The sequence below is a fragment of the Bos taurus genome, chromosome 1 (assembly GCF_002263795.3).
Source record: "Bos taurus isolate L1 Dominette 01449 registration number 42190680 breed Hereford chromosome 1, ARS-UCD2.0, whole genome shotgun sequence".
NCBI lineage: Eukaryota > Metazoa > Chordata > Mammalia > Artiodactyla > Bovidae > Bos > Bos taurus.
The window spans coordinates 83,967,923-83,995,888 of NC_037328.1; the positions used below are offsets into that span (position 1 = coordinate 83,967,923).

Here is a 27,966-nt window from a genome sequence, read left to right on the forward strand (position 1 = left end):
GAAACTTTGTAATTTTATTTCTTGCTGTATATATCTGTTGTATATTTTGTCTGTTTTCAAACTGCGTTTTTGGCATTAACTACATTTAAGGTTACTCTTGTTGCTAATAATAATGCTGTGACTAATGCCTCTTCCTTCCTAACCCAGAGCACTTTAATTTCACTCTGTGTGTTTTATTCATAAAAAGTCAAGTTTTGGGTATCTCATGCAAAAGATTCCAAACTGGCTAATTTTGGTAACATAGACATGAGCTGCTGCTGCTTTCTCAGTTCTTGCGTTGTCCTTAGGCAGCCAGCAGTTCTGTACAGTGTACGCATGGCTCCTAGCTGTGTGGTCTGTTAAGCCTGTAATATTCCTTCCACAGGCAGATGAAGCCTATCTCATCGGCCCCGCTCCCTCTCAGCAGAGCTACCTTTCTATGGAAAAAATCATTCAAGTGGCCAAGATCTCTGCCGCACAGGTAATAGAGTCATGAAGAAATCTTCATTGCAAGAGGAATAAGTTTTGTACAGTTTACACAAAGTTATTTATTATTTATAGAACTTGTTCTCTCTTTTTAACTATTCCTCAGGTTTTTACATTTGATTATGGGTTGTTCACTTCATGGGAAATAGATGGGAAAACAGTGGAAACAGTGTCAGACTTTATTTTTGGGGGCTCCAAAATCACTGCAGATGGTGATTGCAGCCATGAAATTAAAAGGCTCTTACTCCTTGGAAGGAAGGTTATGACCAACCTAGATAGCATATTCAAAAGCAGAGACATTACTTTGCCAACAAAGGTCCATCTAGTCAAGGCTATGGTTTTTCCAGTGGTCACGTATGGATGTGAGAGTTGGACTGTGAAGAAAGCTGAGTGCTGAAGAATTGATGCTTTTGAACTGTGGTGTTGGAGAAGACTCTTGAGAGTCCCTTGGACTGCAAGGAGATCCAACCAGTCCATTCTAAAGGAGATAAGTCCTGGGTGTTCATTGGAAGGGCTGATACTGAAGCTGAAACTCCAAAACTTTGGCCATCTCATGCGAAGAGTTGACTCATTGGAAAAGACCCTGATGCTGGGAGGGATTGGGGGCCCGAGAGGAAGGGGATGACAGAGGATGAGATGGCTGGATGGCGTCACTGACTCGATAGACATGAGTTTGAGTGAACTCCGGGAGATGGTGATGGACACGGAGGCCTGGCATGCTGCAATTCATGGGGTTGCAAAGAGTCGGACATGACTGAGCGACTGAACTGAAATGAATGGGGTTGTTATTGTAAACAAGACGTGTCCCTTCTCACTCATCAGCCACTCTACCTTCTTACTGAATCCTGTGCTCTAGATCTTTAGATGTAAAAGCTTTAGATCTTCGGGGAAACAGGTAAAGGGAGGTTTCAATTACATATTTAAGAGGGAGATCCTCTGTCTTCCAAGAAATCCTCTATCTTCTGAGACAGGTCCTAGGAACATCAGATTCTTAGGGAGATTTCTCCCTAAGAAAGAATTAGATGTTGGTCTAAATTATAAGGAAAAGTAGAATCAAAAAAGGAATCTTTTTCCCCTCTTGACTTCCCAGTCTCATTCCAGGGCCCCGCTCCCTGGTTTTTCAACATCTCAGGCTCAAAACTTCACTGCTATTACATCTCTCATCCTTCAAAATAAAACAGGAGCCAACTCGTATTGAATCTTTCTATGAATTGTCTCCAGAAGTTCTTTTTAATCACACAGCCAGTCCTTACAATCTCTTATCTGGATTTTCTGATTCTCATCTGATTTCCTTGCTTCTAAATCCCCTGCCCATCCAATGAGTTGTGCTAGGCAGATTACTGCTAGCACTTGCTTTTACTGTAAGACAGGTGTTTCCTAAACACTTGTTTCATCAATACTGCCTACTCTTTATTTTTTTCTCAATAACTTGCCCCCTGTCTCATCCTATTCCCCAGTGAGTAAATCTCCAGTGCTTACAAGGTCAAGTTCAAACTCTTCAGCCTAGCATTTGAGTGTTTCCAGTATTTATCAAAACTTACCTCTCATCACCAGTTCTTTATTATGGCTACAGTGAACTTTTCTCCATCTTTACACATCATGCTTATTTCCCTGAGCATTTGCTTATATTGTTCTATGTGCCTAAAGTACTCTTTTATTTGCTCAGCAAGCATTATTTGGTCTTCTGCTTTGTGCCAGCTTCTAAGTATGAATGCAGCAATGACTAAGAGTTTATACCCTGTGTCTAAAGCTACACTCTGGTAGTTGAGGCAGAAAATAATGAAACCAGTTCATTTCAGTTCAGCCGTTCAGTCATGTCTGACTCTTTGCGACCCCATGGACCGCAAAATGCCATGCCTCCCTGTCCATCACCAACTCCCAGAGTTTACTCAAGCTCATGACCATCAAGTCAGTGATGCCATCCAACCATATCATCCTCTGTCATCCCCTTCTCCTCCCACCTTCAATCTTTCCTAGCATCAGGGTCTTTTCCAATGAGTCAGTTCTTCGCATCAGGTGGCCAAAGTATTGGAGTTTCAGTTTCAGCATCAGTCATTTCAATGAATATTCAGGACTGATTTCCTTTAGGATGGACTGGTTGGATCTCTTTGCAGTTTAAGGGACTCTCAAGAGTCTTCTCCAACATCACAGTTCAAAGCATCAATTCTTCAGCGCTCAGCTTTCTTTATGGTCCAACTCTCACATCCATACATGACAAAAACTATAGCTTTGACTAGATGGACCTTTGGTGGCAACATAATGTCTCTGCTTTTTAATATGCTGTCTAAGTTGGTCATAACTTTTCTTCTAATAAGCAGGCATCTTTTAATTTCATGGCTGCAGTCACCATCTGCAGTAATTTTGGAGCCCATGAAAATAAAATCTGTCACTGTTTCCATTGTTTCCCCATCTATTTGTCATGAAGTGATGGGACCAGATGCCATGATCTTCGTTTTCTGAATGTTGAGCTTTAAGCCAACTTTTTCACTCTCCTCTTTCACTTTCATCAAGAGGCTTTTTAGTTGCTCTTCACTTTCTGCCATAAGGGTGGTGTCGTTTGCACATCTGAGGTTATTGACATTTCTCCCAGAAATCTTGATTCCAGCTTGTGCTTCATCCAGCCCAGTGTTTCTCATGATGTACTCTGCATATAAGTTAAATAAGCAGGGTGACAATATATTCCTTTTCCTATTTGGAACCAGTCTGTTGATCCATGTCCAGTTCTAACTGTTGCTTCCTGACCTGCGTATAGGTTTCTCAAGAGGTAGGTCAGGTGGTCTGGCATTCCCATCTTTTTTAGAATTTTCCACAGTTTATTGTGATCCACACAGTCAAAGGCTTTGGCATAGTTAATAAAGCACAACTAAATGTTTTTCTGGAACTCTCTTGCTTTTTTGATAATCCAGCAGATGTTGGCAATTTGATCTCTGGTTCCTCTGCCTTTTCTAAATCCAGCTTGAATATCTGGAAGTTCACAGTTCACATACTGTTGAAGCCTGGCTTGGAGAATTTTGAGCATTACTTTACTAGTGTGTAAGATCAGTGCAATTGTGCAGTTTGAGCATTCTTTGGCATTGCCTTTCTTTGGGATTAGAATGAAAACTGACCTTTTCCAGTCCTGTGGCCACTGCTGAGTTTTCCAAATTTGCTGGCATATCAAGTGCAGCACTTTCACAGCATCATCTTTCAGGATTTGAAATAGCTCAACTGAATTCCATCTCCTCCACTAGCTTTGTTCATAGTGATGCCTCCTGAGGCCCACTTGACTTCGCATTCCAGGATGTCTGGCTCTAGGTGAGTGATCACACCTTCATGATTATCTGGGTCATGAAGATCTTTTTTGTATAGTTCTTCTGTGTATTCTTGCCACCTCTTCTTAATATCTTCTGCTTCTGTTAGGTCCATACCATTTCTGTCCTTTATTGTGCCCATCTTTGCATGAAATGTTCCCTTCAGTTCAGTCAATTCAGTCGTTCAGTCATGTCTGACTCTTTGCGACCCCATGAATCGCAGCACACCAGGCCTTCCTGTCCATCACCAACTCCCAGAGTTCACTCAAACTCACGTCCATTGAGTCGGTGATGTCATCCAGCCATCTCATCCTCTGGCGTCCCCTTCTCCTCCTGCCCCCAATCCCTCCCACCATCAGAGTCTTTGCCAATGAGTCAACTCTTCGCATGAGGTGGCCAAAAGACTGGAGTGTCAGCTTCAGCATCATTCTTTCCAATGAACACCCAGGACTGATCTCCTTCAGAATGGACTGGTTGGATCTCCTTGCAGTCCAAGGGACTCTCAAGAGTCTTCTCCAACACCACAGTTCAAAAGCATCAATTCTTCGGCGCTCAGCTTTCTTCACAGTCCAACTCTCACATCCATACATGACCACTGGAAAAACCATAGCCTTGACTAGATGGACCTTTGTTGGCAAAGTAATGTCTCTGCTTTTGAATATGCTATCTAGGTTGGTCATAACTTTCGTATCTCTAATTTTCTTGACACGATCTCTAGTCTTTCCCGTTCTGTTGCCTTCCTCTATTTCTTTGCATTGATCACTGAGGAAGGCTTTCTTATCTCTCCTTGCTATTTTTTGGAACTCTGCATTCAAATGGAATGCATTCAAATGCATTTAGTATCTTTCTTTTTCTCCATTGCTTTTCACTTCTTTTCTTTTCACAGCTATTTGTAAGGCCTTCTCAGACAACCATTTGGTCTTTTTGCGTTTCTTTTTCTTGAGGATGGTCTTGATCCCTGCCTCCTTTACAATGTCACGAACCTCCATCCATAGTTCTTCAGGCACTCTGTCTATCAAATCTAATCCCTTGAGTCTATATCTCACTTCCACACTGTATAATTGTAAGGGATTTGATTTAGATCATACCTGAATGGTCTGTGGTCATACCTGAATGGTTTTCCATACTTTCTGAATTTAAGTCTGAATTTGGCATTAAGGTGTTTATAATCTGAGCCACAGTCAGCTTCTAGTCTTGTTTTTGCTGACTGTATAGAGCTTCTCCATCTTTGGCTGCAAAGAATATAATCAGTCTGATTTCAGTGTTGACCATCTGATGATGTCCATGTGTAGAGTTTTCTCTTGTGTTGTTGGAAGAGGGTGGTTGCTATGATCAGTGCGTTCTCTTGGCAAAAGTCTATTAGTCTTTGGTCTGTTTCATTCTGTACCGTAAGGCCAAATTTGCCTGTTACTGCAGGTGTTTCTTGACTTCCTACTTTTGCGTTCCAGTCCCCTATAATGAAAAGGACTTCTTTTTTGAGTGTTAGTTCTAGAAGGTCTTGTAGGTCTTCATAGAACCATTCAACTTCAGCTTCTTCAGCATTACTGGTCAGGCCATAGACTAGGATTACTGTGATATTGAATGGTTCGCCTTGGAAATGAACAGAGATCATTCTGTCGCTTTTGAGATTGCACCCAAGTACTGCATTTCATACTCTTTTGTTGACTATGATGGCTACTCCATTTCTTCTAAGGGATTCCTGCCCACAGTACTAGATATAATGGTCATCTGAGTTAAATTCACCCTTTCCAGTGAATGAAACAAGTAAAGAACTAATATAAATAAGAATGTTATAAGTGGTAGAAAGAAAATAAAGCTGGATAAGGGGTTACAGACTCGTTAGGAAATGCTTTTAAATATTCATATAAAAGTGCGATCAGCGCCTCTCTGAAGAGGTGCCAGTTGAACAGAGACCTGCCTGAAGAGAAGGAACCAGTCATAAAAGTTCAATCAAATGGGACTGCCAGGACACTGAGATGAGTATAAGGTTGATGTTCAAGGGACAAAAATATTCAATATGGATGGAGGGAAGGCAACTTCCCTGGTGGCTCAGACAGTAAAGCGTCTGCCCACAATGCGGGAGACCCAGGTTCGATCCCTGGGTTGGGAAGACCCCTGGAGAAGGAAATGGCAACCCACTGCAGTATCCTTGCCTGGAGAATCCCATGGACAGAGGAGCCTGGTAGGCTACAGTCTACAGGGGTCGCAGAGAGTCGGACAGTTGAACAGAGACCTGCCTGAAGAGAAGGAACCAACCATAAAAGTTCAGTCAAATGGTACTGCCAGGACACTGAGATGTGAATAAGGTTTATATTCAAGGGACAAAAATATTCGGTGTGGATGGAGGGAAGGCAGTGAAGAGCTGTGTCATTCAGGATCCAGTTAGTAAAATTCCACTAGATATTTCAACAGAGGGGAATTAAGTTAGGGATTAGTTCCACCAGTTGTCTAGAAGGACTAGAAGAGAAAAAAAGTATGATGAAATTACCTAGTGATAAAAACTTACCTCTTTGACTGGGGAAGAGGTTGGAGGAAGGACCTTCTACCTTCTGCAGCTCTTCCTCAGTTCTCTGTGGAGGGGCCCTACCTAGGAGCATGAGGCTAATTCTGAAAATTCCAGGGGAGACTCATCTCGGGAACTGCTGGTGAGGGCTATGGAGGAACAGAGAGCTTCCCTGGCTGCCAGTTGCCCTACAGTGACCCCTGCTGGTAGAACCTGATAGGGAACCAGCTGTCCAGAATGGTAATTGGCAGAGCCTGGTCGCCAAACTCAGTGGAAGGTTGGGTTTGGAGCTGGAAAACCAACAAGACACAAGAGGAAAAGTGGTAGATGATGAAGCTGAGAAGGGTAGAGGCAGCATCTTTTAGACTACTATAGGCCTTATACAGAGCATTAGTAAGGAGTTTACATTTCATTCTAAATAGCTATTAGAGGATTTTAAGCAGAGGAGTGAGGTGATCTGATTTATATTTTAATAAGATCTTTGTGGCTGCTGGTGGGGAATCAGCCAGTGGAAGAGAGCAAAGGTGGAATGAGAACAAAGGCTGCAGTCAGGATAATTAGGAGTCAATTGCTCCAGACTTGCTCTTCACTAGCACCTGAATTCCTGCCTCTAACAAGTCACATTGATGTCTGCCTTTTCCTTTAGCATTTGCTTTCCAGTTCCAGTCATCTTTAGATTTAATTAGCTATTTTCTTGTTTAACAATTTTAATGCACATCACGACTTCTTGACTCCATTGTGCTCCGCTTAAAACAAGAACCCACATTTGAGACTTTTTTCTCTACCTCCCAACATTCCTGTTACCTGGCACAGGGAGTCATTAATTTGAATTAATGAATATATGCAGTTGTTTTGTATTTATGTGTTTCTGCATCAGTGTTCTCTTCTTTAGAATCAGAGTTTCTAGACTGAACAATGTAGGCATTAATTTATAAACACAGATATTTAAAATTTGCTTGTTTCTAAAAGTTTTTAATTATCAGTTGGAGTAAAAGGCCCTTAGGAATCCAGGCACTGTAACGTAATTGTCACTTTGTATCTATTACGTGTTTGAGCTTCCACGATACAGTATTATTACCACCATTTTACAAACGTAAAATCTAATGCGCAAGATACATGATACCCAAAATCATCTAGTCTCACTACTCAAAGTGTGGTCCATGGCATCATTTGGTTGAAATATAGGCTCTTAGGCCTCACTCCTAGCCAGGTATAATTTACATTTTTATGCATAATTTGCATTTTTCCCCCAAGGTCCCCAGGTGCTTTGAAAGCAAAACTTGTCTCATCAATGAAAGAGAAAGAATTAAACAAAAGTTTCCTGACTCTCAGCTCCTATTTAATAGACCTTGTCTGGCATTTTAGGAAAGAGGAAGGTGTTGTTTAATCAGAAGTTTCAAAAATAACTTCTTGTAAGCCAGTCAGCTTCCTTATTTTATCTTTGCTTTCTAATCAAAGAGGTGAAAATCCTTTTCCTTTTTAATGGCAGTTCACTGAGACCATTTTTCAGTGTAAGTAATGACTCTATAGCAAATGTATCATATGTTAATTCTGGGGAGTTTGTCAACGTGGTATCTATCTGGATTAGTATTACGTTAGATGCTGTGAGAACACAAATAGTGTTCAGTTCAGTTCAGTCGCTCAGTCGTGTCTGGCTCTTTGCGACCCCATGAATTGCAGCACACCAGGCCTCCCTGTCCATCACCAACTCCCAGAGTTCACTCAAACTTACGTCCATCGAGTCAGTGATGCCATCCAGCCATCTCATCCTTTGTCGTCCCCTTCTCCTCCTGCCCCCAATCCCTCCCAGCATCAGAGTCTTTTCCAATGTGTCAACTCTTCGCATGAGGTGGCCAGAGTACCGGAGTTTCAGCTTTATCATCATTCCTTCCAAAGAACACCCAGGGGTGATCTCCTTTAGGATGGACTGGTTGGATCTCCTTGCAGTCCAAGGGACTCTCAAGAGTCTTCTCCAACACCACAGTTCAGAAGCATCAATTCTTCAGTGCTCAGCTTTCTTCACAGTCCAACTCTCACATCCATACATGACCACTGGAAAAACCATAGCCTTGACTAGATGGACCTTTGTTGGCAAAGTAATGTCTCTGCTTTTCAATATGCAAATAGTGTTACAGTAACACAAATAATCTTCATACATTTTGCCTGGATATTTAAGATTTGAGGTGAATTGTAAGCATTACAGATAGTGGTTAAGAGTAAAAGCAAGAAATAAGTAATATGGGACTATTACTGGGGCATAGTGATTGGAATTAAGTCAGAAAACTTAGGCCAGAGAAAGCTGCCTGATCAAAAAGGAAGTTTGGTAGGTTACAATTTACAGGGCTCTTTGCTTGCTTGCATTCATGCTAAGTCACATCTAACTCTTTGTGACCCTATGGACTGTAGCTTGCCAGGCTTCTCTGTCCATGGGTTTCTCCAGGCAAGAATACTGGAGTGGGTTGCCATGTCCTCCTCCAGGGGATGTTCCTGACCCTGGGAGCAAACCTGTGTCTCTTACATCTCCTGCATTGGCAGGCAGGTACTTTTCCCCTAGGGCCACCTGGGAAGCCCACAGGGTTCTTCACTAAAAGGCTATTTGCCAATTAGGGGAGCAAACCTTGCCCTCACTTTGGCAAGAATCATATTGATTGTTTTAATAAAAGACATTGAATAACGTGTGCGTAGCGACTGAGCGACTTCACTTTCACTTTTCACTTTCATGCACTGGAGAACGAAATGGCAACCTGCTCCAGTATTCTTGCCTGGAGAATCCCAGGGACAGAGGAGCCTGGTGGGCTGCCGTCTATGGGGTCACACAGAGTCGGACACGACTGAAGCGACTTAGCAGTGATATTGAAAGAAGTTTGCAAAAGATGTAGAATTCTTTTTTTAATTTTTATACAGTTTTTAAAGGATACATTTCACTTGCAGTTATTACAAAGTATTGGCTATATTCCCCGTGTTGTAGAATATATTCTTGTAGCTTACTTTATACGAAATGGTTTATACCGCTTAGTCTCCTCCCCCTATTTTGCCCCTCCGTTTTGCCCTCTGCACTGGTAGTTCTATGTATCTGTGAGTCTGCTTTTTTTTTTCCTGGTCACGCAGCGTAGCTCGCAGCATCTTAGTTTCCTGGCCAGAGATTGAACCTGCGACCCTGGCAGTGAGAGTACTGAGTCCTAACCACTGGAGTGCCCGGGAATTCCCTGTTTCTTTTTTGTTGTCTTCACTAGTTTGTTGTATTTTTTAGATTCCTCATATAAGTGACATCTTATTTGTCTTTCTCTGTCAGATTTATTTTACTTAACATAATGCCTTCCAAGTCCATTCATGTTGCTACAAATGGCAAAATTTCATTCTTTTTTATGGCTGGGTAGTATTCCATTGTGTACATATACCAGATCTTCTTTATCCATTCGTCTATTGATGGGCATTTGGGTTGCTTGCAGATCCTAGCAATTGTAAATAATGCTTCTGTGAACCCAGTAGAATTGCTGGGTTTATGGTAGTTCTCTTTTCAGATTTTTGAGAAGCCTCCATAGTGGCTGCACCAATTTACATTCCCACCAACAGTGCAGAAGTATCCCGTTTTGTCCATATCCTTACCAGCATTTATTATTTCTGTTCTTTTTGATGGTAGCCCTCTGACAGTTGTGAGATGATATCTCATTGTAGTTTTGATTTGCATTTCCCTGTTAATTAGTGATGTTGAGCATCTTTTCATGTGCCTGTTGGCCATCTGCACTTCCTTTTTGGAGAAATGTCCATTGGGTTCTTCTGCCCATTTTTTAATCAGGTTGTTTGTTTTTTTGATGTTGAATTGTATGAATTGTTTATATGTTGCATATTAATCCCTTATCAGTCATATCATTTGCAAACATTTTCTCCCATTCAGTAGATTGTGTTTTAGTTTTGGCAATGGTTTCCTTTGCTGACCAAAAGCTTTTAAGTTTAATGTGGTTCCTTTTGTTTATTTTTGCTTTTATTTCCTATTCTTTAGGAGACTGATCAAAAAAATATATATTGTTGCAATTTATGTCAAAGTGTGTTCTGCCTGTGTTTTCCTCTAGGAGTTTTATAATATCTGGTCTTACATTTAGGTCTTTAATCCATTTTGAGTTTATCTTTGTATATAATGTTAGAGAATGTTCTAATTTTATTCTTTTACATGTGGCTGTATATGTACCACTTATTGAGAGTGGTCTTTTAATAATAAAGAGACTGTCTTTTCTCCATTGTATATTTTTGCCTTCTTTGTTGTAGATTGAACATAGGTATGTGGATTTTTTTTTTCTGGGCTCTATCCTGTTCCATTGATGTATGTCTGTTTTTATACCAGTACCATACTGCTTTGACTACTATAGCTTTGTAGTATAGTCTGAAGTCAGAGAGTGTGGTTCCTCTAGCTCTGTTCTTAAAATTGTTTTGGCTATTTGAAGTCTTTTGTGTTTCCATGTAGAATTCTAAATGTGGCCATTTTGACATAGGCATTTTTATAGACACTATAAAATTTACTGATGAGCTAAATTTCTGGTAATTTGTTCTGTGACATGGCTGTATTGAGAGAATCTAGAAGATATAATGGTAAGCATGCTCATTAGACTGGTCCTCTTGATTGTCAGTTGTCTCAGGTCTCCTGTGGCTGGGAAAGTGGTAGTAGTAGTAAGCTCTGGCTGAAGATTAGAACCACTGAGGAGCCTTTTAAAGAAAATGTTGATGGTAGTACCTTGGGCGGGACCTAAAATTACCTGGAAGAGAGCTTTCTGCCCTCTGATGGAATGTTGATGATTATTTTTTTCTTGAACTGAGTGTTTATGAGAACTATGTTTAAAAAAGCTATATACTTACAATGTGCATTTTTTTGTAAAGGGGCTTCCCTTGTGGCTCAGCTGGTAAAGAATCCGCCTGCAATGTAGGAGACCTAGGTTTGATCCCTGGGTTGGGAAGATCCCCTGGAGAAGGGACCAGCTACCCCCTGTAGTATTCTGGCCTGGAGAATTCCATGGACTGTATAGTCCATGGGGTTTCAAAGAGTCAGACACAACTGAGCGACTTACTTACTTTTTTGTAAGTGTATTATTATTTAGTGAAAAGCTTTTGCCAGGCCTCACCCATCCCCTTGGTTACCTGGATTAGCTCCTAAACACGAATGTTTTGTGAAAGTGCTCCAGTTTCTTTTAATGTGCCACCAGAAATAAATAACTTTATTAGAGACATTTCAAAATCATACACACACAAAAAAAGAATTTGAGGATTATGAATTGTCTGCTCCACCGTGGAAAGCAGACACATCTCAATTTTGCTGAAGACAGAGCCAATAATAACAACAACAACTTTGTATCTATGCATATGCTTGAACAAGCACAGCGCAGAATAGACACTAACTGTAAACATGGAAGGAATTATTTTGGCAGAGATTTAAGGGTAGGAGATGATACTAGTTTTCTGTCTTTTGTGTTAAAGGTGTCTTATTACCAAAGGATGAACAGTCTAAAAAGACTTGCAATCCTGTGTCGCACCAGGGTGAATCGGCAGCTAAACGCTTGCCTGATGGCCAGGAAATTAGCCCACTGGTAGTGGTAGCATTGTTAGATTTCCTTTTTAATCCATTCAAATGCTCGAGGATACTGTGGTTTGTATGTCTTAGTGTTCACCCTAAATGAAATTAGTTAAATTCCTTGAGGCCATTCCCATAATGTGTTTGAACATTATTGTTTGCAAAGAGACAGCTGCTTTTCTTCTTAGTTACAAAGAGAGAGTATTTATCTAGTTAATCAGGGTTCTGTTGAATTAGGTAGGTAGTTCCAAAAGAAGGGAAGCTAGCAGCAAACACAGAAAATGAAATTAAGGAAGCAGTTGTATTTGCAATAACATCAATGAAAATCAAATACTTAGTAAAAAAGTTTAAGACCTATCTACTGAAAACTATGAAACATTTCTGAGAAAAATTAAGACCTATACATACATGTTTATAATAGTATTAATCATAACAGCCAAAAACTGAGAAAAATCCAAATTAATAAAAAACAAAATGTGTGGGCTTCCCTGGTAGCTCAGTGGTAAAGAATCTGCCTGCCAATATAGGAGACACAGGTTCAATCCCTGGTCAAGAAGATCCCACATGCTGGGAAGCAGCTACGCCTGTGTTCCAGAGCCTGGCAGCCGAAACTACTGAGCACGTGGCCACGACTACTGAAGCCCATGTGCCTAGAGCCTGTGCTCAGCAACAAGAGAAACCACTGCAGTGAGAAGTCTGTGCACCGCAACTAGAGAGTAGCCCCTGCTCACCACAAGAGACAAGCCCAGGCAGCAGCGAAGACTCAGTGCAGCCAAAAATTAAATAAAAATAAATAAAATTATTTTTTAATGTGATATAGCCATATAGTCTGTAAACAAAAGTGGTATATATATCCATGTTGTGGTACGCACCAGTACTCTCTATTTTTCTTTTTGCTGGTGAACCACAGAAAATTATAATAAGTTTAAGCCAGACATATAAAATTGTAGACTATATGGTTCCATTATATGAGTCTTCTAAAAGAGGTAAAATTATATAGAAAGAAAGCAAGTCAGTGGTTGCCTGGTTCTATGAGCAAGGATTCATCATTTATGCAAATGGGCATATGGGAATTCTGGTAGAAGTGTCCTGAAGCTGGGGTATAGTCACAGTCCAGTGACAGCACAGTTACATAAATGTGCTTGATTCATCAGACTGTCAATGGGTGAATGTTTCATATTGTAAATTCTACCTTTAAAAAAGCTGTTAAAAAATCAGATAGGACTGGCATGTAGACCTGTTTTACTTTGCCTAACATAAATAATATTTGACATTTCATATAAAATGACTAAAATTGAACTTTGGTTTAAAAGGAACAAAACTCTGAGCTGACATCAAAATGTGATTATTTGTATTCAGTATCTAGCATATTGCTATGTGCTGTTACTAAGATGTGGGTTTTTCTAGTCACAGGAGTTTCCCAGACGTCTAAAGCTTACCCCTTTTATTTTGAAAGGTTCTTTGGACTGTTTTGAAATAGGGTTGGATAAGCTTTTTTTTTTCACATTCTCTTGGTTATAATTATATGTACTTAATTATTATTTTAAAAGGACAGAAATGCCCTCAGGACTATTGAAGTTGGAGAGTTGCCTTACTCCTTGCTAAACCACATAAGCCTGTTCCACTTTTTACTCTCCTCTCTTTTGTCCCTTTTCACTGTCAGCATGTTTCTCTTAGAAATCTTGCTGTCATTCAGTTACTGATTTTCCTCTTCTGTGGGATAAGACAGTCAAGTACATTTCTTAAAACTCTGAGTAAGTTGCAAGTGATTAGGTTAAAATCTAAGAGGGTCCTTTTTCACTGAAGTATATACAGACTTTAATACTGTTTGACTATATGACTTTTTGTTTGATTCTTAGCTTTTTTTCTGGAAAGGCAGCATCAGCAGATAGTGACCTGAAGCTAAATGAGTTAGTATTGTGTAAGGGTGCTCTTTGCAACTTTTGGGCACACGGTTTCGGTTCTAGGTCAGCTTTGTAGAGAGAGCAAACCGCCCCTCACCTGCCTTACCACCCTGAAGTTCTTTACTCCTAACTGCAAATATTCCGTGACATTTCGTATATACCTGAAAGAATTTAAAGCAGGATACTTGTATACTAACGTTCATAGCAGCATTATTCACAGAAACCAAAAGGTGAAAGCAGTCCTCATGTCTATCAACAGATGCGTGGATGAATAAAATGTAGACTATAACTGCAGTGGGCCATTATGCAGCCATAGAAAGGAATGATATTCTAATACTTGAAAATAGGATGCTAAATAAAATAAGCCAGAGACAGACAGACAAATATTGTTTGATTCCCTTTTATCAGGTACAGGAAAGATGGAAAATAAAATAGAGGTTATCAGGGAATGGGAAATTATTATTTAATAGGTATAGAATTTGGGGGTTGATGGATGATGGTGATGGTTGCACAACATTGTGAGTGTACTTAATGCCACTGACTATATACTGAAAGTGGTTAAAATGGTAAATTTGATATATTACCACAATAAAAAGAAATATTGGTTTTTCTGTTTCAGGTAAGGCTTCAGAACTTTAGTATGAAAATTCAATTGTAAGTCAAATATGCTTCAATTAAAAAATATATTAGAAAAATAAAGTTCAGACGTCTCTTTGGAAACATATTCTGATAGAGACCATATGTACCTATCAACAGCATAGGGAGAGGCCTCCCCAGAGGGAGATGCCATCACCCGTATCACGGTCTGCCAGGGGAGCACTAAAAGCTTATCTATTCATTTCTCCCTTCTAGGCTATCCATCCAGGATATGGCTTTCTCTCAGAAAACATGGAATTTGCCGAACTGTGTAAGCAAGAAGGAATTATTTTTGTAGGTCCTCCTTCATCAGCAATTAGAGACATGGGTATAAAGAGGTATGAGTTTATATCTTTTAAATACGGCCATAAGAAGGTTAATTGAAATGGTTTATTTTACCTACAATAGACCTAGGTAATAGGTTAATATATCTTTACGTCATCATAGGCATAACTTATGTGTATGCCACTACAATGCATTACAGAAAATATTCAAGTATCAAGTATAATAATTTTTGTTGGTAATCAATATGTTGATCAGTTTTTGGGGATTAAAAAACAGGATGGAATGAACTACCATATGAAAACTGGATTGAGAAAACTAGTAGATATTTTAACAATTGTATTAATATTAGTTGTCTCAGACTATAGTCCTTTCTTTCCTATGAAGTGTTTTCTTTTTAAAGTTCCATTGTATTTTATAGACTCAGCGGTATTTGTGTTTTTCTTGTATGAAATAATTCATAGCTTTGGAGCATATTGATTTTTTTATTCTAAAGCACATCCAAATCCATCATGGCTGCTGCTGGAGTGCCTGTGGTGGAGGGTTATCACGGGGAGGACCAGTCAGACCAATGCCTGAAAGAGCACGCTAGGACAATCGGTTACCCCGTCATGATTAAAGCCGTCCGTGGCGGAGGAGGAAAAGTAAGGTTGTGCGTGCTTGTATTTTCTGTTTTGGACTAGTCTAAGTTGTTTTACTTATGCTGTAGACATAACTATCTTTCCATCTTAGGGTATGAGGATCGTTAGATCTGAAAAAGAATTTCAAGAGCAGTTAGAATCAGCACGGAGAGAAGCTAAGAAGTCTTTCAATGATGATGCCATGCTGATTGAGAAGTTTGTGGACACACCAAGGTAGCTTCAGCTCTTTTATTCTGACTCAAATTTTAAAATTAAGTTAGAAATGCAAGCACATTATGTAAAATAGAAAGTTCCAAGAGTACGTGAGTACATTAAGTTCCTCAGTCCCACTCGACCTATATTAAGGTATGCATTCCTCCAGGCATTTTCTACAGGAATAGAAACATTTATACATAGACACACAGAATACAAGATACATACAGAAGAACAGTAAATAGAACCTTAGTAATATATGCTAGTATTATATGGTAGACATCTTTCTCTGTCAGTAAATGTAGATATACCTCATTATTTTTATTGGATGTTTATTGGTTCCATGATAAAGATGTAGCATTAATTCATTCATTGCATTTCTTGTTGATGGAATTTAGTCTTTTCAAAGTAAAATTCTTGTAAGAAGTTAAGCTTTATATTACAGAACTCTGTAAGCATGATCTGAGATGTTCAGAAAATGGAAATAGTTACCCAACTTGAATTGTAATTATAAGTGATATGTTAACAAATAATCCTAATAGCTTGCCCTTATTTTGCACTTAACCATGTGCCAGAGTTCAAGTATTTTACATATACTAAGTAGTAATCTTAGTATATTTCTAAGACTCTTTGCAACCCTGTGGATGTCCATGGGGATTCTCCAGGCAAGAATACTGGAGTGGGTTGCCATTCCCTTTTCCAGAGGATCTTCCCAAGCCAGGGTTCGAACCTGGGTCTCCTGCATTGCAGGCGGATCCTTTACCACTGAGCCACCATGGAAACAAGTAGTAATCTTGCTGTCCTTCCATTTGTAATCTAATTCCTGCAACAGTCCCATTAGATAGGCCCTGTTCTCTTTTTTTCAGGTGAATATACTGAGCAGCAGAGTGGTCAGCTGAATTGCCTGAGGTCTCCCAGTTAGGAATTGGTGAAGCTGAGATTTGAACCCAGGCAATTTGACTCTGGAATTCACACTCCCAGTGACCACACTAAACTGCTTCTCTGGCACCACTATAGCAAATACCATGTGCATTTCTAATTTATTTTATTAGAAATTTTATTTTCATATGTATTGCTTAAAATAAGATACTGATTGTAAAAGCTTCTTATTTCATAGATTTTGTGTTAAATATACAGACACACACATATACAAACCTGTAAGTCAAAAGTGACTTTATCAAGAATAAGTCATTTTGTAACAATAACCAGAGAGAGATTTACCTTGAAGATGATGAGCTAAAGCTTCAGTCCCGTCTCTTGTATGGGCATCTTTGAAGATTCTATACCTATTTTTTGTACTTTTCTTAAAGTGGGCTCCCAAATTGTTTTTGTTTCAAGCCTTACAAAGTTTAGAATTGTCCCTGAACATGGCACAGTAAATTAAATTCATTTAGAATGTGGCAGTTTAAAAAAAGTCAGTCTCAAAATATTTTCTTCATGATAGGCATCAGGAAAAGTAATATGAATACATTACAAACTTGAAAAATACAAGAGATGGAAAACAAAATCATTGTAAGTATTAGCATTTCTACATATTTGTCTTCTGTATTTTCTAGTAATAACATTTCAATATCATGATAATCACACTATTTTGTATTCTGCTAAATAATTATCTGTTGAATTAAGGGAGGGCCAGAAGAATGTAGTGCCAATAACTGAGAAAAGTAGAAATCAAAATGTATTATATATCTGATTAGAACTATTGAGCTTTTATTTGAAAGGTTGGGATACATAACAGTCTTCAAAGTGTACTATTTTATCTAAAAACAAAATCAGACTCCTTTCTCACTTTATATTCAGTATATATTCTAGATGGATTAGAAGTATAAATAGGAAAATAAAAACTTTAGAACTCTTAGAAAATATCAAGGCATTCCTACTAGAAACCAGCTACATCGTGTATCTAGCCAGACCCCGGCAATGCCTGAATTGGAGTGACTGGGATTTAATGCACTTCCTGGTTCTCAGACACGGTGTTCCAGAATCTCTGTGTTAGATAAAACAACACAGAAAACGATCATCAGAAAAAGGGAAGTAACAAGAGTGATTTGACAACTGTAGGAATCCTAACAGAACACAGATCCTCAGAGGGAAGAGCCAAGGGAAAATGTTTCCAATTTCTGAAAAGTCAGAAAAGAGCTGTTCTGTGCTCTTGGTGTGGCCTCAAGCGTTCCTTTCGGAACTTGGAGTTCCTGCTCTAGTGTCTCCTTTCCTGGAACAGCTAAAGGATAAGGGGGAGTCAGTGGATGTGGTAAAGTCAGGGACTTGGATCTCTATAATGAAAGGAAGAATACTAGGGGGAAAATAAAATCTCTTGGGCTTTTGATTCTTAATTAATCTCACAGATGAGTTTATTCAAAATAAGGATAGCAAGAATGAGTTTGGTGTTGGTAGCTTACGAGTAAATAAAAACAGGAAAGATCAAGGAGGCAAATCCAAAAGGAAGAAATCAGCTCCTATTATTTTGTCAAGAGAATATGTTGGACAAATTGGGACATTTTTAAATAGAACATTCAGTAGAAGTGATACATCAAGGAAAAAAATATCTTCCAAGTTGTTTAATGAAGTGTTTCATGAAGTGAACAAAAAGGAACAGAAATGAGCCATTGTGCTGCAATAGGACATCGTAAGACTTTCTGGATTTTTAAAAAATTTCTTGTATGTTTGATACATATTCTAAAAGTTCAACCGAGGGCTTCCGTGGTGGCTCAGTGGTAAAGAATTCAATTGCCAGTACAGGAGACGCAGGTTTGATCCTTGAATCAGGAAGATCCCCTGGAATAGGAAATGCGTACCCACTCCAGTATTCTTGCCTGGGAAATCTCATGGACAGAAGAGCTTGGCAGGCTGGAAGAGAGTGAGACACAATTTAGCAACTAAATAATGAAAATTCAACTGAAAAATAATTTCTGTATTACAGTGGTGAATGTGTGAGATGAACTACAGTGTGAATGTATCAAAATCAATCTCCTGGGAAGGATGCTTTCATGTTCACCAAATGGTCTGGGTTACCCTTCTTTTTTTTTAAATGTTAGGTGCATTTACTCTTAATATGATTTCTGATAATTATACTATGTTACACTCAACATTCAGAGAAGGCGATGGCACCCCACTCCAGTACTCTTGCCTGGAAAATCCCATGGACGGAGGGGCCTGGTAGGCTGCAGTCCATGGGGTCGCTGAGAGTCGGATACGACTGAGCGACTTCACGTTCACTTTTCACTTTCATGCATTGGAGAAGGAAATGGCAACCCACTCCAGTGTTCTTGCCTGGAGAATCCCAGGGACGGGGGAGCCTGGTGGGCTGCCGTCTACGGGGTCGTGCAGAGTTGGACACGGCTGAAGCGACTTAGCAGCAGCAGCAACACTCAACATTAAAGTGCCTTTTTTGTTTTTTGATTTAATATTAATATGTTCCAAAAAACTAATGATCCATGTAAATTTATTCCCTAACTATGAATAAGCCTTTGTAATTTTCAGTCTGCTTTAGTTTAAAATCTGACTATAAGAGTTGCTTTTTAAAAATCCTCCAATCATTAAGAAAAATGTTGTCACTGACTTTTTGAGAATACATGACATGTGGCTATAATTTGTAATTTTGATATAGTCAGATTTATCAGTCTTTCCCTTGTCAGCTTGCATTTGCTACTTGCTCCTACTGTGAGGTCATAGATATGGTCTCCAGTGTTTTCTGAGTTTTCTTATTTCTCACTCATTCCATGTATATAATTTTTTTTCTTGAATGTTTAACCTACAAATGGAGACTTTTCATTGGGTTTTTAAATAGGCATGTAGAAGTGCAGGTGTTTGGTGACCACCATGGCAATGCCGTGTACTTGTTTGAAAGAGACTGTAGTGTACAGAGAAGACATCAGAAGATCATTGAAGAGGCCCCAGGGGTAAGGATCTTGTAAAGAAATTTGTCAGCTTTTCTATATTGTAAACCCCAGACTTTCATGTCAGAAATCTGTGAAGCTTGTGTCTCCCCCAAAGTGCTGCTGAACAGCCACTTTCCAGTAGTAGTAATCCGATTTCACTGTGGTGCTGGGGGTGAGGTGCAGGTTGGTGTTCAGAGGGCACACTAGGACTTGGATCCTTCTGGATAGTGTCTAGAAAAGCTGCTCTGATCCACTTTGGACCTGACTTACAGTGAACAGCTACTGTTTCCATGCAGATTTTAAATTGTAATTAACTAGCATATTTGACAGAGAAGTCAATGGCACCCCACTCCAGTATTCTTGCCTGGAAAATCCCATGGATGGAGGAGCCTGGTAGGCTGCAGTCCATGAGGTCGCTAAGAGTTGGACACGACTGAGCGACTTCCCTTTGACTTTTCACTTTCACGCATTGGAGAAGGAAATGGCAACCCACTCCAGTGTTCTTGCCTGGAGAATCCCAGGGATGGGGGAGCCTGGTGGGCTGTCATCTGTGGGGCGCACAGAGTCAGACACAACTGAAGCGACTTAGCAGCAGCAGCAGCAGCATGTTTGAGGAATGGAACGGTCTTGTTAATTGAATGTATTCTTTCTGAAGAAGACTCCTTAACTGCTACTTCAGATGTTCCTAAATACACTAATGGTATTCCCAACTTAAAGGTTTTATTGTATAGGAGAGCTGTTTGCTCTTATTTGGCAACTTTGCCCCTTTAGAATTGTTTTCATCTCTTTGAGACCACCTCTTGATTGGCTCAGCTTGTTTTCTGGATCATGGCCTACTCCTAGAATTACCTATTTTGGGATTTACATTTCTTTGCAACCTACTACTGCTATAGGCCTCTTTTGTGTCCAAAGTTATATATGAGTTTTTTAAAATATGTATTTCTAAAAGATCATGGATCTAAAGTTTCTGGCTAATCAGTTTGTTATTCTCATACTATATTCAGACTTTAATTTCTGTTGCAGAATATATTGTACTGTTTCAAGTTGTTCAGTCACTAAGTCATGTCTGACTCTTTGAGACCCTATGAACTGCTGCACACCAGGCTTCCCTGTCCTTTACTATCTTCCAGAGTTTGCTCAAACTCATGTCTTTTTGAGTCGGTGATGCCATCTAACCACTTCATCCTCTGTCATCTCCTTTAATCTTTCCCATCATCAGGGTCTTTTCCAGTGAGTCCACTCTTTGTATCAGGTGGCTGAAGTATTGGAGCTTCAGCTTCAGCATCAGTCCTTCCAATGAATATTCAGGGTTGGTTTCCTTTAGGATTGACTGGTTTGATCTTGCAGTCCAAGGGACTCTCAAGAGTCTTCTCCAGCATCACAATTTGAAAGCATCAATTCTTTGGCACTTAGCCTTCTTTATGGTCCAAATTTCACATCCTTACATGACTACTAGAAAAACCATAGTTTTGGCTATATGGACCTTTGTCAGCCAAGTAACATCTCTGCTTTTTAATATGCTAAGTTTGTCCTTTCCTTCCAAGGAGCAAGCATCTTTTAATTTCATGGCTGCAGTCACCGTCTGCAGTGATTTTAGAGCCCCCCAAAATAAGATCTGTCACGGCTTCCACTTTTCCCCTTTTATTTGCCATGAAGTGATGGGACTTGATGCCATGATCTTAGTTTTTTGAATGTTGAGTTTTAAGTCAGCTTTTTCACTTTCTTCTTTCACCCTTATCAAAAAGCTCTTTAGTTCTTCATTTTCTGCTGTTAGAGTGATATCATCTGGAAGTCTGAGATTGTTAATATTTCTCCTGATAATCTTGATTCCAGTTTGTGATTCATCCAGCCTGGCATTTCACACAATGTAGTCTGCATATAAATTAAGTAAACAGGGTGACAATATACAGCCTTGATGTACTCCTTTCCCAATTTGGAACCAGTCTGTTGTTCCATGTCTGGTTCTAACTGTTGCTTCTTTACCTTCATACACATTGCTCAGGAGGCAGGTAAGGTGGTCTGGTATTCCCATCTATTGAAGAATTTTCCACAGTTTGTTGTGATCCATACAGTCAAAGGCTTTAGAGTAATCAATGAAGCAGAAGTAGATGTTTTTCTGGAATTCTCTTGCTTTTTCTATTACTCAGTGAATGTTGGCAATTTGATCTCTGGTTCCTCTACCTATTCTAAATCCAACTTGTACATCTGGAAGTTCTCAGTTCACGTACTGCTGAAGCCTAGCTGAAGGATTTTGAGCATAACCTTATTAGCATATGAAATGAGCACTACTGTCTGAAGTAAATGTCAACAATTTCAATAATGCTTATTTTCAAGCAGTGATTGCATAAATAAAAATCTGTTGAGCACCACTGAACAATGTTAAAAAGTTTTGCCTACTTTTGATATACATTTCTTTTTATGAACCTTTTTTTTTTTTTGGCTGTGCCATGCAGGATCTCAGTTCCCCAACCAGGGATTGAACCCATACCTCCTGAAGTGGAAGTGCAGAGTCTTAACCACAGACTACCAGGGAAGTCCTTGAACATTTCTTATTAACTTGCAATCTCAAGGTTTACCTGTATTCCAAAGTAATTTTGGGGCATATGACCCATATTGTTTTATTTATCTTGAAACAAAAAGAGATTGTTCAAAGTTTTAGTATTGATACAAGTAATTTTAAGTGAACACATGGTCATGAAGGTTATTTTGGTGAATTCCCTGGTGGTCTAGTAGTTAGGACTTTGCACTTTCACTTCCATGGGCCCAGGTTCTATCTCTGATCAGAGAGCTAAGATCGCACAAGTCAAAAAGCACAGCCAAAAAGAAAAGATGGTTATTTTGTAGGTACTAAGTAATATCTGCAATTCATAGAAATTACTAATAGAATACTTTGGTATACAGACAGTTGAACTGTGGTATAAGACAGTATTTCATGATGAAATAGATATTTATCCTTATTTTCTCTTTAATGTAGTATTAAATAATACATTAATACTTTAATGTAACATTAATCTTAATGGAAACCTCTAGTAGAACGAAGTACTAATGGAAATTTATTTCAAATATTTTTTCATAGCCTGGTATTAAACCTGAAGTAAGAAAAAAGCTTGGAGAAGCTGCAGTCAGAGCTGCTAAAGCTGTAAATTATGTTGGTGCAGGTATGTTAAGATTTGCTTCTAATAGAGGGAGAGGAAAAATTATTTGTGTTTTGAAAGGCAAATGAAATATATAGTTTTTAAATCACTGACTTTCAAACTTTCGACTATATCCACATTAAGAAATACATTTTACATTTGGATCCAGTATGTGAATGTAAATGTTGGTTTATATACATGTATATTTGGGGGAAAAATCATTTAAACAGTACTTAGCCTAATTATATGTAATGCTATTTGATATTTTCTACCCTATTTTAAAATAAAATCATTAAAATGAAATTATTGCATTTTTTAAAATTAGTAAACTTTAGTTTTTTTAGAGCAGTTTTAGGTTCAGAGAAAAATTGAGCAGCAAGTTCAGAGAGTTCCCATGCCCCCTGTCCCCCTACACACACAGCCTCCTCCTCTAGCAATATCCTGCACCAGAACAGTGCTTTTGTTACAACTAATGAACCTGCGTATACACATCTTTATCACCCAGGGCCCATAGTTTACAGTTTGGGTTCACTCTTGATGTACATTCTGTGACTTTGGAGAAATAGATAATGACTTGCATCCCACATTTATCCACCATTGTAGCGTCTTACAGAATAGTTTCAGTGCCCTAAATAGACTCTTCAGTCTTCTCTGTCTCCAGTCCCTGACAATCACTGATTGTTTTATTGCCTCCATAGTTTTGTCTTTTCCAGAATGAATCATACAGTACATAGCCTTTCCACATTGTTCAGATTGGCTTCTTTCACTTAGTGATATGTATTTAAGTTTCCTCCATATGTTTTCATGGCTTGATAGCTCATTTCTGAATTATAAATAAAGCTACTATAAACAGTTATGTACAGGGTTTTGTGTGAACATAGTTTCAGTTCATCTGGGCAAATACTAAGAAGTATGATTGCTAGATCACAGGGTAAGAATATGTTTGATTTTGTAAGAAACTACCAAACTGTTCAAAAGTGGCTGTGCCATGTTGCATTTACACCAGCTTGTGTGAGAGTGTCTGTTGCCCTGCATCCTTACCAGCATTTGGTGGTGTCAGTGTTCCAGGCTATGGCCATTCTGATAGGTGTGTATCTCAGTGTTTTAATTTGCATTTCCCTGATACTGTATGTGACAAGTTGGGAAGAACTGACGTTTTGATAATGTTGAGTCTTCCTACCCATGAACATTTCTCCATTCATTTAGTTCTTCTCAATAAATGTTTTAAATGTTTAAAATAATAAAACAAAGGAAAATTTCTATAAAAAAAAAAAAGAAGACATTAACATAATGTTTATTTACTGAGTAATCTCCCAGTGGGTCACTAGAAGGAGGACTTTTTTAAAGACACTTCCAAAGCCCACAGTGAAGAAAAAAAAAATGTTATGTTTTTCTCCACGAAGTTAGAGTGAGATGGGATGTCAGAGTGTGAGGTTTCTAGGGACTTGGTACACAGGAGCAGTAATGGTCCAGTCATGTTCTCACTGCTATGACAGCTGAGACTGATTCATAACTTGGGCTTGCCATTTGCTCAAAACCCCAAATATACTTTTCTATTGTTAAATTTCATGTGGCTCCCTAGTTTTGAGAATCATTTGCTGCTGGAAAGTGTGAGATGTTTTCTTCATGAAAAGCAAACTGTTTACCATTCAATGAAGGTAGCCATAAAATTTGATATGATCTTTTGTGAAAGATTTTGATTCCTATTGACTAAATGCTGTTGAAATGTGAGCACTGTATTTTATATTTTAGGAACCGTGGAGTTTATCATGGACTCAAAGCACAATTTCTACTTTATGGAGATGAATACAAGGCTGCAAGTGGAACATCCTGTCACCGAGATGATCACAGGAACTGACTTGGTGGAATGGCAACTTAGGGTGGGAGTATTTTTTCTGTTAAAGATCAGTGTTGAGAATGTGTTCCCTTCTGGACTCTTAAAAGAAGGTGTCACTTTGGATAAGGGTTCAATTCTTTGTGGTTGTCATAAGTATAGGAAAATGGGAAGATAATGGTGATGTTACATTTGATGCACTTTATGGACTCATATTTCTAATGTCACTTACATCCTTCCCCCTTAGACCTGGGGCAGCCAACAGGTAAGCTGCTGTCACTGAGGCTTGCTTGTGACCACATTGTCTCAACACAAAGCCTTGTCTTCTACCTGAAGCCACATTATTCAGGACCAGGCTGTTATTAGAGTTTAGAGGCAGGATAGATGCTTGCCAAGGTGAAATAAGCTAAGGAAGAGTTGAGAATGAAGAGCTAAAGGAACAGTTCAGATTTATAGAGTGGTCTCTGTGCAAGTTCTGACACACTATTGATGGCCCATAAAAGGATGAGTGTGGCCATTTAGAATAAATGTCTAAAAAATGTCAAAGCACTTTGACATTGCTATGACACATCTACTGTATTCTACGGAACTATTACATCTATGGCTTCTCCTCACAGGCCTAAATCAGAGTTTTACAAAGCTTATTGCTTCAAATATTAATGATAATAACTTAGACTGTTTGTTCTCTTTATTAAAAACAGTAGATTTTTACAGTCTATTTTTTAATATAATAATGTTTTTAAGTAGTATGAATGTTCTTAATCTCTGTAGAGTTATTTGTTCTCTATATATCCTGAATCTAGATTATTTTTTCAGTGTTGTGATGCTAAAGTTTTGATTATTTTGATAATTTTATCTTTGCAAAATTTCTGTGGACAATAATATAACATTCCTTTTGCTGGTTATTTGGGGATGATTGGTGGTTTTAATTGAGCCATAAGATTCTTCTGGCCTCTGTAGCCTTAGGAGCTACACATCAGGCTAGTAAGTGTTAGGACGTGCCAGGAAAACTGTGTTGGGTTTAGAAACTTTTGGAAAGAGTGCTTATGTTTTCAGAATTCAAGGAAAATAATTTTTCTTGAGTAGTAACCAGGAGAGTTCAGGATTTTTAAATCATGAAGGAGTAAGTGTTTCTAAGAATGAAGGAAAAGAAAGCTTTTGGATATGAGGGGGAACCAGCAGGCATTTATTTCTGCAAGTCGAGAAACTGTAAGAGCTCTAGAAAGAGAAATAGGCTTTCATTATCTGGGGAAGGTTTCTAGAGCTTAGGGATGCCACTGGACCTTATTTATGCTGTTCAAGACACTTGGGAACCTGGCTTCCAAGCAGAGGTAAAACAGTGGGTCTCACCATGTGGTGAATCAAGAGTTCAAGCTCCAGGACCTCTCTCTCGAGTCACTAGCTTCCTGGAGTGCGTGTGCAGTGATGTGAGCACCCTGGCTGCAGGCTCAGATGGTCAGCAGTGTTAGGAGAGGCTGGTGAAATGTCCAAGGTCCAAGGGATTCCAAAGAGTCAATGTCTAAGCCTGAGTGAACTCAGATGGTATAGATTTCCAAGTATTCAGAAACATGGTTGGGCCAGTCTCTTCTGGGTCCAGATAGAAGCCAACTTCAGAGGGAAACAGATAAAGATAAGTCAGGTTGAAATTGAACTATATAGTCAGAAATAAAATCACATCTTAGAATATGAACATATAGTCGTTCTTTTCCTTTTTTATGCTAAAACAAATAGAATTCCGTACCAAAATATTACAGAGAATTTTATTATAAAGGATAGGAATGAAAAAATAAAAGCTAACACTTACCGAGTATTTACTGTATGCCAGGCATTGTTCTCTGATGCATTAAGAGGTTACAGAAACTTACCCAGAATTGAGTATGCCTGAAACAGAAAAAGTATAGAGACAGAATTTGAACCCAGGCAGTAGGGCTGCAAAGTCTCTGATTCCAAACACTGTGCCTTAAAGGCATGCAGTTTAGTCCATTTTCCTTTCATTTTCACTGTTGTAGTTCCTGATTTTTCTTATTTACAAATTTTGAGAGATGAAACCTTTGCTTGTTTTATACTTACCTATCTAATGCAGTGTGCTGCTGAGTTACTAGAGTTTTTCCCAATATCTTTAGCCATTTCAGTTTGTCATTTTCTCATCTTGGAGGAAAATACAAGGGTAGAGTGAAGAGTGACAGTGTGCCCTCCAGTAGCCTTTTCCAAATTATTCTAGTTGAAGAGAGAGATTTGGTGTATCGGTATATAAGAGCCAAAATAATAATAATTAGAGTAATGATTAACAATGCTGATTATCCTGTTTATAATCTGGTGTCCTGCAATATATGTAAATAACAAAATTTAAAAACATCGTGTTCCCCTGCCTGTTTTGCTTGATCACTTGGTGGTGAAGATGACAAAGATGACAAATGCCATACTTTAGCCATAGCTGTGAATATAGTCCTGAACACCAACTAACAATTTACTATAAGAAAAGATTGACATGGTAACTGAGTGCTAAGATTTTAAGTGAAAACTGAGACTATCTTGCCAGTAAGAAATTTTAGTTTCCATTATATTGATAAAGCACTGATACTGATATTTATAACTTAGTCATCAGTTTGCCTGTTTTCTCTATTTTAAAATTGTAGAGATTTATTGTAATTAATGCAATATTTCCAGGCTGCATCTGTTTTTTAATCTATTTTTGCTTTTGCCTAATACCCAAGTGGGTGGACAAAATGAGAGTTTTTAATTGGCTTCATTATAAAGTCCAAATGTACATTTTACGTAGAAAAAGGCAAGACCATTTATACAGTCTCATGGCTGCTATCAGGTGGATTTTCATAATAAGCACATACTCTTCTTTTACCAGATTGCAGCAGGAGAGAAGATTCCTTTGAGCCAGGAAGAAATAACTCTGCGGGGCCATGCCTTTGAAGCTAGAATATATGCAGAAGATCCTAACAATAACTTCATGCCGGGGGCCGGACCACTAGTGCATCTCTCCACCCCTCGAGCAGACCTTACCACTAGGATTGAAACTGGAGTACGGCAAGGTAAAGTGAAATTAAAGGACAAAGTCTCGGTGGTTAAATTTTTTGGTACATTGTTGGTTTTGGATAGGGTCTTTTTTCCTGTGTCTTGTGGATGTATCTAGGTTTTCAAAATAAAGGATTTCTTTGATTTCTCAGTAATCTTTTCCTTTGGAATAGTCACTTTTAAAGAATAACTAGTATTGGGGCTTCCCTGGTGGTCCAGTGGCTAAGACTTTAAGCTCCCAATGCAGGGGGCTGGGGTTCGATCCCTGGTTGGGGAACTAAATCCTGCATACCGCAACTAAGACCCGTTGCAGCCGATTATGAAGAATAAAATTAAAAATAAAACAGATGGCTAAACATTTATTTTTTTAAAAAAAGAAGAACTAGTATTTTTAAGCAGTACTGCAGTCTTTTTTGAAATGCAGCAGCACTTAGTCAAACCTCAGCAACAAATATTTTCTGGTTTTGTTTATATTTTTATTTTGCCTAGTTCCAAATACAATTTAAGGGGACTGATATCTGCCCAGCCCAAGGCACTCTGCCTTCAAGGTACTAAAAGTCAAACTGAAAAATTAATAAACTTAGTGCAAGCTAAGCAGTAATTTTAAAAAGTTAAAAAATAAC

At 38.7% G+C, this 27,966-nt stretch overlaps 1 protein-coding gene across 4 annotated transcripts in view; it reads left to right on the forward strand.

The window, feature by feature from the left end:
* The window catches only part of MCCC1 (methylcrotonyl-CoA carboxylase subunit 1), a 58,611-nt gene that overhangs the window by 7,176 nt on the left and 23,469 nt on the right, over positions 1-27,966 (forward strand). For 3 of the 4 annotated variants that reach the window (XM_015472184.3, XM_010801297.4, NM_001205758.1), the window contains 8 exons: positions 365-460; positions 14,572-14,693; positions 15,134-15,281; positions 15,370-15,491; positions 19,258-19,369; positions 22,425-22,506; positions 24,235-24,362; positions 27,177-27,360. In XM_015472184.3, coding sequence (XP_015327670.1) covers positions 419-460; positions 14,572-14,693; positions 15,134-15,281; positions 15,370-15,491; positions 19,258-19,369; positions 22,425-22,506; positions 24,235-24,362; positions 27,177-27,360 — 940 coding nt within the window. In that variant the 5' untranslated portion in view covers positions 365-418. The remainder of the gene's footprint in view (positions 1-364; positions 461-14,571; positions 14,694-15,133; positions 15,282-15,369; positions 15,492-19,257; positions 19,370-22,424; positions 22,507-24,234; positions 24,363-27,176; positions 27,361-27,966) is intronic. The other variant, XM_010801298.2, reaches the window with a different exon arrangement.